Source organism: Antrostomus carolinensis, unplaced genomic scaffold (genome assembly GCF_000700745.2).
Source record: "Antrostomus carolinensis isolate BGI_N321 unplaced genomic scaffold, ASM70074v2 scaffold21819, whole genome shotgun sequence".
Lineage (NCBI taxonomy): Eukaryota > Metazoa > Chordata > Aves > Caprimulgiformes > Caprimulgidae > Antrostomus > Antrostomus carolinensis.
This window is the reverse complement of record NW_010339508.1, coordinates 1-10,399: the sequence shown is the minus strand read 5'-3', so window position 1 is coordinate 10,399 and position 10,399 is coordinate 1. Positions and strand designations below refer to the sequence as shown.

The 10,399-nt window shown below is 41.5% G+C and overlaps 1 protein-coding gene across 1 annotated transcript; it reads right to left on the bottom strand.

Moving 5' to 3' along the window:
- Positions 1–1,474: 1,474 nt before the first annotated feature.
- Positions 1,475–9,537, bottom strand: LOC104519897 (AP-3 complex subunit mu-1). The gene is made up of 7 exons (XM_010175875.1): positions 9,441–9,537; positions 8,791–8,954; positions 6,759–6,824; positions 6,244–6,377; positions 5,363–5,570; positions 3,807–3,951; positions 1,475–2,522 (listed from the first exon to the last, which is right to left on the bottom strand). Exons 1-7 carry the CDS (start codon positions 9,535–9,537, stop codon positions 2,422–2,424), a joined length of 915 nt encoding a protein of 304 aa, XP_010174177.1. The 3' UTR covers positions 1,475–2,421.
- Between the last annotated feature and the right edge of the window lie 862 nt (positions 9,538–10,399).

Genomic DNA, 10,399 nt, shown 5'->3' with positions numbered 1-10,399 from the left:
GTACGAATTCCTCAGTAATGACATTCTCCGATTTCTTAAGCTCCACTATTCATACAGGGGCTGGTGCAATTTTTTTTTTAGCAGGGAGGCTATAAACACACCCCCCCCCGCCCCCTGCAGATTCTGCAGTTGAGTTCCCTCTGTTTGGAGAAACGGCAGGAGCCAGCACACCCACAGCAAAAGGTGTCAGCCTGGCACAACAAATGCCATTTCCCTGGTGAAAACCCTTTACATGCTCAGGGTGCTTTCCTAACAGGTGAGTGCAGTTCTTGTTGCCAGTGCCTTCTGGTGGTGTGCTGTGAAGGATGGATCCAAGCTTTTCCAGAGACACAGCTTTGTGCACGCTGCTCTGGTGCCTGAGTTACAGAAGGTTGGCAGGGCTTGTTCTGGGACACGCTGAGGGGAAGGGTTGGTGCTCTGGCTCACCGGTTCTGATACTATGTGATGTTCTGCATCAGTGATGGTGTCAGTTCTGACAGGGGATCCTGCAGCATTTCCAGGCTGCTAATGCAGAGAGCAGCTCTAGCGACTCAGGCTTAACTTGGGACGTTATCAGTTACTTCTGAAGACAATACTTGTAGTAGTAGTACTGGAACTGAAGGGTGCCACTTACTGGAACATGGAGAGGAACTGTAGGATGAGTAATGAATTGATGGATATTTCTCCAGTTAAGAAAGGCAGATGAGAAGGTTAGTAGCTTTTAATGCCCAGTGATGTGTCTGTACAAATGCAAGGCTTTCCTATAGGTGCTGGCTCTTAACACTCCTGTTGTACCCACACTGTAATTTTAGAAATTCAAACGGGATGTCTGTGGCCTAGTTTACCCCAGAGCTATTGCCACAGTTAGCAGCAGAGAGGATGTGCTCATTTCTTTTCTTCCTGGCTTGCTGCCAGTGGTCAGCTAGGTTCTGCCTACTGTTTTTCAGACTGGATCATTTTTTTGTCCCAAAACTTGACATTTTGACTACAGAATGACTTTAGTTCCTATTCTTCATCTGAAGCAAAGTTAGAAGTTAGCATCTACTAATCAATTTGTAATTCAAACAGGTTAGGGAAATACTTTCCAGTACTGCACCATTCCTTAATTCTGGACTTGGGTTTCTCAGCCTGCTGTGTGTACTGACCACACGTATGGTTTGAAACCTGACGGGTGCGGTGGAGCACGTATCAGTTTACAGAGGTAACGAGTTTATGCTGCTGTATAAGGAAAAGCTTAGTCAGCTTTGCATCATCACTGTTGTGTCTTTGAAATGTCATAATCCAAACACTGTTGTCCATTTAAAAATAAAAAAATGAAAGGGATCTTACCTGTTGTGCTCCTAAATGCCCTTTCTAAACTTTAAATAGCTGTATACAGTGATCAAGTTCAGTAAAGATGTAGCAAATAGTCATCATTAATTTTATATCAGATGTCTCCTGCCTAGCAGTATCATGAATAGTTTACAAGAGCAAACATTTCACAAGAGAAGATGCATTTGCAGTAGAGTTCCCTTTATTTCATTACATTAAAGCACACAACCATTAAATACACTTGACACTTCTATTGTGCTATCTAAAAAGCTACACTCCAATGTACACATGGCACAAATCTGGTGGCATCCACTTCGAACAAGTGGAACATCTAAATCAAAGCAAAGGCTTTCACATAAAAAATAGATCTTACTCTCTGCAACGGTATTCTTAAAAAAAATGTCAGTGATGATGAGATGGAATGGAAAGAAAGTAGATTACTGAAGCAACAATCACCTCCCAGATTTAATGCAGGATGTTATTTTTATCAGCTCATCTGCAGATGGCACAAATGAAGGCTGATTAAGGCAAATGCTTCTTAAGAAAGGCGATTTCTTGTAAACAACAAGGAAATTGTTTTTCATCATCAGAACCTCTTTCTTAGGAGTGACACTTGCTATGTTCCAGGCCCCTGTGGGACCCCTGCCCCTCTTGCTGCTGCTCTCTATTTCTGAAGGGATTACATGATGCTTTGTGGAATGCCAGCTTGCAGCTGGCTATGAGAATAGCTGAGCTTTCTCCACAGGCAGCTGCAGCAGCAAAATGTGCCACCACAAGACTTTTCCAATGGCCTCTCTGGCCTTCATAATGTGCTTGGCCTCTGGGCTTTGGTATCTGACTGGCAGTGTAGTGTTTGCAATGTTCTGTGGATCACCGATATCAAACTATTCACCAGCACAACAATTCAGTAAAAAAAAGTGAAGGTGTACTAGAAAAAAAGTACCTTATTTTAAAGCCGTATTAAGAAAAACTAAGCTATGCCTTCATTTTAGGAGCTGCTGTGCACAAATGCTTTGATCCCAAACTAATCAGTGTCTATTAATTAATTGGCACCTAATTAATAGCAACATAAGTCACTAAGCAGTCAAGTTTTTTTTAAGGGGTATTTCCTCTTGGTAGTAGAGCATCTTCTCATGTCCTGACTTGGAATTTTCCTGCTTTTGTAATATATTTGACACCTTTAAAAGGCTTGTATTTTTCTCCATACATGTCTAGGCGATTCACTTTCAGTCCTGAAAAAGACAAGTACAAAGTTAAAAGCAGAAGGCTGGAAATCATGTCAGTCTGTTTAAAAGTCCTGCTTTCTTGAAGCATGTTAAGATAGGTTAGGAAGCGGATTTTCCTTCCTTTCCACAAGTTCATCCGGTCTGAACCAGCAGAAGAGACCATTCTTGTCACCTACTCATAGGTGCCGTGGGAGGGCAACAACTTTTTTCTGTTCTACTTGGTGAGCCAACATCCTCCTTCCTAGGGACGCACCATTGAACAAATTAGTCTATCTTCCACAGCTCCTGTATGCTGCACTCGTTTCCAATGATGCAGATGAAGCAAAGGACAAGTTTTAGAATTCTTTTCACTCCTAAGTCATAATTGCAAGGACCACCAATCGCCCTGCTATTAACTGAGGAATGTCAGTAGCTTTTAATTATCTAACAGTTTCAGGTTGTCCCCTGCTTTCTCACATGTCCACTACCTTTAGCATCCAGCCATTGGATCCAATATATTTTGCTAGATTTATACTAGTGGATTGCAAGTTTAAAAGGAAACTGCAGAAATCTGTTCTTATACAAGGACTAGCCATTATTTACTCAGCAAAGTAGTCTAGGAAGTAAGAGGACCACAGCCTGGTACCTGCCTAGAAAGGTACCACATGTACTACCACCAGTTCTCATCCACTGCCTTCAGCCATCCTCCTTTCCAAATGCCAGTCTTCACTCTGTTAGGGTCTAAATCCTGCAAAGCTTGCTTGCAGAAGCATTTTACACATGGATAACCTGCATGATTTAAGTGTTTGTAGACTGAGGCCTTGTTTGCTTTAAATTTACTTTTGCGCTTACCCTATAGACTTCATTCTGATTTTACTTGCAGATTTGTGGGAAGATGAAAAACTAACCAGCTCCAGAAGGAAAGAAGGGCATTCTTTAAAATTAATGGAGTTTTTTGACCACTAGAGAGGGCTTTAGTGATACAAGGCTAAAGCAAGTCAAGAGCAGCATTCTAAATCATCATTCATCACTCTTTGCTACAAGGATAAATTTGCATGTTTAATGCACAACTCAACAAAGGAAAATCCATTCTCCTGTACACTTCTCACAGTCTTTCTTGAGCAAAACAACTGGGAATTCACAATTCCCAGCAAAGGTAACTGTCAGGTTTGGGTAAACCAGACTTTACCTTTTCAGACCAAGCTGACTTCACATCATCATCTCAAATTAAAAGATGAACAGTTTCCCACTTCATTTCCTACTGCTACTCATTCTGTCAGTACCAATTTCATTTAGCACCCACCCACTCACCTGAAATTGCAAGCTGTTGAATCTTAAACTGGATGTTTAAACTTGGATTCTCCTCTGGCTTGGGGGCTCCAGACTGCAGGTTCACTATGCCCTTCAGGTTTGGTAGCTTTTGAGGAGTAATTTTGCCAACGTCCCATGTTAACACCTTGTCAGAAAAGAGAGAATAGTAGCAGTAGCATTCTAGGAAACAACCTGAGAGGTCAAATTCATGTCAAGCTTTTAGTTTGCAGGCTGGGTACAGAAAGCAGCCTGGTAGCCATAAGAATTATCCCACTGGCTGGGAGACGGCACGGTCAGGGTTCCAGCAGGTATGGTGTCTTTTCCTTCCCAGCATTTCTTTTGCCCTGTCAGTGTCCCTTAGTTGGTCTGTTCCCTTATAATAACAGTGATTGCTCCTGTTGTCAGATTGGGTCAGCTAGATCCATGAAGCAAGGAGAATAACCAGCACAAAGGTCATAGGAACTTAAATACGGAATGAAGAGGACAAGAGCAAGGCACTTGGCAAAAGGAGATGTTTAAGCTACAGGAACTTTCCTAAGGGTCACTTGTTTCCCATCAATTCTTACACTTTAAAGAAGATACATGGAACCAAGTTGGCCCTTTACTCACCCACAAGAGTGGGGTTTTTTTTGTTCTTATCATAAACTGAACATTGTTGATAAATGCAGAAAAACCTCAGTTCTCCCTACTTCTACAAACTTTTGCAGTTAAAATCCACCCAGTTATCTCAAGTCTAGATAAAAACACAGTATAATTTAGTTCTGCAGAGAGGAAAGGAGACTTCACGTGGTTTTATTGATGTTTTGTTTTTAAAAGATCAAGGTCTGTTCTTTTTGAACCAAAATGTTACTTGGAGAGCTTTCACTTACAATTCCAGTCAAATGCTGACTGAGATATTCCAAGGGCAGCAGAAAGCTCAGAGCAGGGAGTTAAAGCCAGCAGAATGGTTTGGCTCAGACTGCATTTCAGTGAAATGGTGCCTGGGTACTAAAAAACTTCAGGAGCTTTACAAAATTGAGGTCTCAAACCCCAGCTGAGAGGCAAGAAAGCACGACTCCCAAGATAAAGAATTTTGCAGACCCTTTGTTCTCCTTCCTGTGTGTGTTCAGGCAGACCTTCTGGAAGAGTTTTTTTTCTCATCTCCTGCTCTCTGTTTTTCTGGCTACCTGTTTTCATGTCTACTGCCTTTTCTCCAGGTAAGTATGTTTTAAAGAATACAGACTGCAAAACATACTATAGCTGAAACCACCAGCAAAATACTGCTGCATCCACTAAAGAAAAATATTAGGGGGGGTGAAGGAGCAGAGGAAAAGAGAGGAAGGAAAGGGAGAGGGGAAGGGAAAGGAGACTGATAAAACTAGAAATCACAACTGGTGTTGTACCTAAGTTTGAAAAAAGTAAATTTTAAAGAGAAGATTTTAATTCATAAACATATGCTGAAGGGAAAGTTTTAATGTAAGTGTAGTACACTGCTCCAGTGCTCTGCAATATGTATGACTTGTTCTAATTTCTACTGTCATATTAGGTATCTAAATAAATAAAAACTTAAGACTTACTTTAGTAACTGGGTCAAATGTATAGGTGCCTTGTGTAGCAGTGAGGTTCATATTAAGTACGGCCTTTGGCATGTGAACTGTCATGACAACTCCTTCTACTGTTTTCCCCATATTCTGTTTTGGTCCAATGGTAACATCAAATCTTCCTGAAGAACTATTTTCCTTAAAACTGATAATGTGTTTCACATATACAGGAATAGCCACCAAGCTGAAAATAGAAGATAATAGCTGAATGCATCCCTGGCTACTTCTTCACTTAGAAAACAAAGCTCTTTCTCATAAATAGTTCTTGTGTTTCTGGCAGGTACTCAAGTTGGAACCAATTTGTTTCAAAACTGAAAAGTGTCAGCTCTTCAACATCATTGCTGAAGTGATTTTATTAGCAGAGAATCACAGGAAAAAAAGATTTTCTTCCAAATCACTGGTCCTAATCTCTTTCCCACCATCTGTTTAGTTTTTTTAAAGTAATCTCACTAAGCCAAGTCTCAGGACAGTCACCAGTCAAATCAGACTTAGTTTGCAAATACCTGCAGTTTAGACTTTTTTGCTTTATTCTTTTTATGAAGATCAGAGTCCTCTGTGCACAGAGAAACTTAGCCACAAAGCATATAGCAGCAACAATGACTACCAGGAATGAATAGCCTTATATTACTGTCATGTGTGGTTTATTCCACTGAAAAATGATTGCTGAGTATCAGCAGCTCACTGAAAAACCGTTTTCTTGTTTTAGTGGGGACAGAACAACAGATGAGACAAAACTGAGAACATGGATTTTAGCAACAATGCAAATTCCCCCATCACAAGGAGAAGGCTGCAGTTACTGAGATGGAAAGTGGTAGATGGTGTATCTGAAGAACCAGCGCATCTAAATGGAAACGTACTTCTGTGAACTGACGCGGTAGGAGATCAACCTGAAATTCCCGTCGGGAGGAATAAACGAAAGGACTCGCTCAGACTCCCAGCGTTTGAACCGAATACAGGGATGGAAGCTGACGTCATCCAGCAACCGTGGGTTCTGTAAGTGGTGGCAAAGTGGTAAGTGAAATCCCATCAAGTACCAGCAGTTTGAACTAGCTACTGAACTCTATACAATTCCTGTTTCTTCAACTCTAAGTATCATTCCTAGCCATTATCTGAGACATGCTACTGAGCTAGATGGATTTCTGGTCTGACCTGGCACAGCAGTTCCTGTGAGTGTATTTTCATGTACAGACAAAAGCCATTCCAACTACTGAACAATGCAGCAACTTCTACTATATAATGCAAAACTTTCTATGTTATTTTTTGTATACGTAACACGTGAAGTAGTGATTGCACTCTTAAAATCACTTAACTCCGATTGTTAAGGAAAATAAATCCTGAGCAATTAAAATTCCAAAATATATGCTAAATTTACCATGAAAGAAAGAGAAAGATCTTTTTTTCCAGTTATATGTTCCTCAACGGGAAATCTATTTTTTTTCTTGAAAAAGAATAACAAAAACAAAGTTTGTAGAACCTGCAGGGGAAAAAAAAAAAAAAAGACACTTGACCTAACATATTATCAAGGGCCTAACAAATGTCGTGAAGTGCAGCTGGAGGGCAGAGATGACATTTGCACGACACTCAAGAACATGCCAAGCACAGATAAGAAAGGTCATTCCAGTTACCTGTGGCCTGGGCAGCTTGCTAAAATACATGAGCCAGAGCAAACAGGTTGTCCCAAATCAGCTAATTATACTTGTGCCAGCTGTTGCACAGGACTTGTACTGGATGTGCTAGAACTGGTTGCCAGCAGTGAGCAAGTAAGAATTTCAGAATATGCAAGCTCTGAATCTTCCTTTCTTTCATCCCTGTCCTGTCTCCAGAAAACTAGCAAGTTGTGTAGTAGTGCGGGGAAGTTGAAGCACATCAAAAGAGTTGACATCAAAACACAGTAAGCTTGTGCTCTAAAGCTCCAGATAACCTTGGTTTTCACAAGCCCAGCTTGTTTAACAGTGGGATTACATATTAATCTTGATGCTAAATAAATCTATAGCAAAAAAACCCCACCAACCAACCCCAAAGCAGGAATACCAAGCACCTTACCCAGGAAAGGCTCACTTCCTTAAATGCCCTATAAGAACAGAAAGGCATGAGCAGGACTCTGGACTAATTAGCCCTATAAGCAAAGGTTATTTTACAAGATACGTAGAAACTGTTGCTGATCTCACCAAGGGGAAGGAGAAACTGTGGGTTTATACTTTGCCTGAAAAGAAGGGATCTGTTTCAGAGGAAAGCAGTTAACAATCCCCCTATGAAACAAGAGAACATCCCTATTGTAGGGGAGCAACCTTATCTACTTCTCAGTCCTACTGAAGGTCAGGAAGAAGGACTCTTGCATTGCTAGTCTCCAAGGGATCAGACCAGAAAAGAGTAGCTATGACTGCTGTAGTGGATCCTCGGTAGAACATTTAAACATTCAGTGGACACTGATTGGGCTTGAAATACATACAGAAATACAAACATGGTCCTGATTATAACTCCTCTGGCTAAGCACTCATACTACTCTGGGGGATCCTATTGAGCTAGGAGATAACACAGCGGGTGTTCTGACTGTTGTTGCCACCTTCTTTTAGTTTCAAAATGGCTAAAGGAAGAGTTATTTATCACTATTCAGTTCAACAGCAGCCAAAGTGTTTGTCAAATTGCTGTTTGGAATCAAAACAACATTGACTACTGCAACAACAGCAGCACTGAATGAAGAAATCTGAGATTTGCTCCCTGCCCGGTATCACCACAAAATGGTGTCATGCAGTCTTCAGCTTTAGTGACTGATTGCCCCAATAATGAAAAAAACCAGCAGACTCCAGTCCATAGCAGAGCAGTTTTCTTTTCCACTTCTTGGCACTGGCAACATTTACACAAAAGTTATCAGATTCCTCCTCAGAGTTAAATCTCAGATTAAAAACATTCGCATTTGAATGTATGTTTCATTTACAGAAAAGAAAGTAGCATTATTATGCTTCATAATATCTGGCTACAGTTAATATATAAGGAAAACAATACTGTCCAGCTATTTTGCACCAAGTTTTGCCTTGGTATCAGAAGAAACATAATGAGAGCTTTTGTCTTGCTCATTTGAGGGCCCATGAGGACTACAGTAAATGGGGCAAGAACAATGGAAGACCATTTTCTCATCACATTTAAAACTTCAACTGTTTTTTTTTCCATTTATATTTCTTAAGAGATAATCAATACACAAAGAGAAGACATCTAAATACAGAGTATTTCTTGTGGATGTTCTTGAAGCACCCTAGAGCATATTATTATTTTAAGATGAACTGGGCACATAATTTTAAATTGTATATTTCTATTTAAGATATAGACTCATGTATATAAAACACATGTAAAAAGGTGGTTGGACTGTATTCTTCCTAAACATCAGTTAAATGTAACATTCAACAAACAAAAACGAGTTTGCAAGGCACCTTACCTGATTTGTCTATAATTGCATCAATTTCTTCAATTACATCAAAATAGGCTTCGTTGTTTGTGTATTTTACCCCTGCTCTGCGCCAAGGAATGTTGGACAACTGTCCGGTGGGAAGTGTGTCACCCACATTACTACTGCCTTAAAAATGAAAATGAATTCAAAATCAGTAATTAATTACAAGCAGAATGTTTCAACTGCCAAAATTAAGAATCAAAGCAAGATTTGCCCCAAAGATCTACAGACTAGAACATGGACCACTAAAATTTCATTCCTTAGGTGATGTGAATGCACTTCAGGGATGTGCTCAGACTTAGGGTTCTCAGACTGTATTTTGCCCAGCAAAATAAAGGCTCAAGTCAGGAGGTCTGACCGGGAGTAGATGTGGGGCTAGATCCTGTGAAGGATTTCCTCACTTCAGTTCAAGACACTACAGCTCCTTGTGAGGGTCTTAAGCATGCTTCCCCCTATTTCTAAGAGTTTTAGCTGGCTGTCTTCAGGGCTGATTTACTGAGAAGAGTCATTATGAAGAAGGACCTGGAAGAAGTCTTAGGTAGGGCTCCCAGCCCCTTTGCTTGGGTGCTTTGTTAGGCTGAGGCTCTCACCCCTGGTACCCATCTAAGCTACCTTGCAGCAACATGATAGCCCCATCTACACCTGACCATGTGCCAAATCGATCCAGACCCTGGCCCATAGACTTGACTTTCTTGGCCTGTCTCATCATGATGGGCTTTCCTAGCAATCACTGAGTGGTCCATGACCCTGTTATCATCTGATCCCAGTTCTGACCCTCAACTGTTGGCTCAACTTCTGGGCTCCTTAACACTGATGCCACTGCCCCTGCCTGCCTTGTTGTCACCCTTGGCTCCTGGTTCTTAATACCACGTAGTGTGAGAAAAGGGCTTCCTAGTTATAAAGTAAACTGATGATTCTTTAAAAAGGGAAAAAAAAAAGATTCCTATAACTTCTAGGGCTTAGGTGACTGATCTTGGCATCCCAGTATAGTGGAAACAACTCCTTCTGCCACAGTAGGTCTCAGGACAGGGCCACAGCTCATGCTTGCTTGCGCCTTTTAACACAGTGAATGTGGCAGTGTGTCCTGCCATGTGACACAGCTTCACTGAGAGGCTGGTGGTCAGCAGTTGTCATGAAAGGCAGGTCCTGCTTGACCAACCTGATCTCCCTCTATGATCAGGTGACCTGCCTAGTGGATGAGGTTAAGGCTGTGGATGTTGTTTACCTGGACTTTAGCAAGGCCTTTGACACTGTCTCCCACAGTGTTCTCCTAGAGAAGTTGGCGGCTCAAGGCTTGGACAGGTGCACTCTTTGCTGCATGGCCGAGCCCAGAGAGTTGGGGTGAACGGAGCTAAATCCACTTGGCGTCTGGTCACAAATGGTGTTCCCCAGGGCACAGTTTTGGGGCCAGCTCTGTTTAACATCTTTATCAATGGTCTGGGTGAGAGGGTTGAGTGCACCCTCAGTAAGTTTACAGATGACATCAAGCTGGGCAGGGGTGTTGATCTGCTTGTGGGTAGGAAGGCTCAGCAAAGGGATATGGACAGGTTGGATTGATGGGCCGAGGCCAA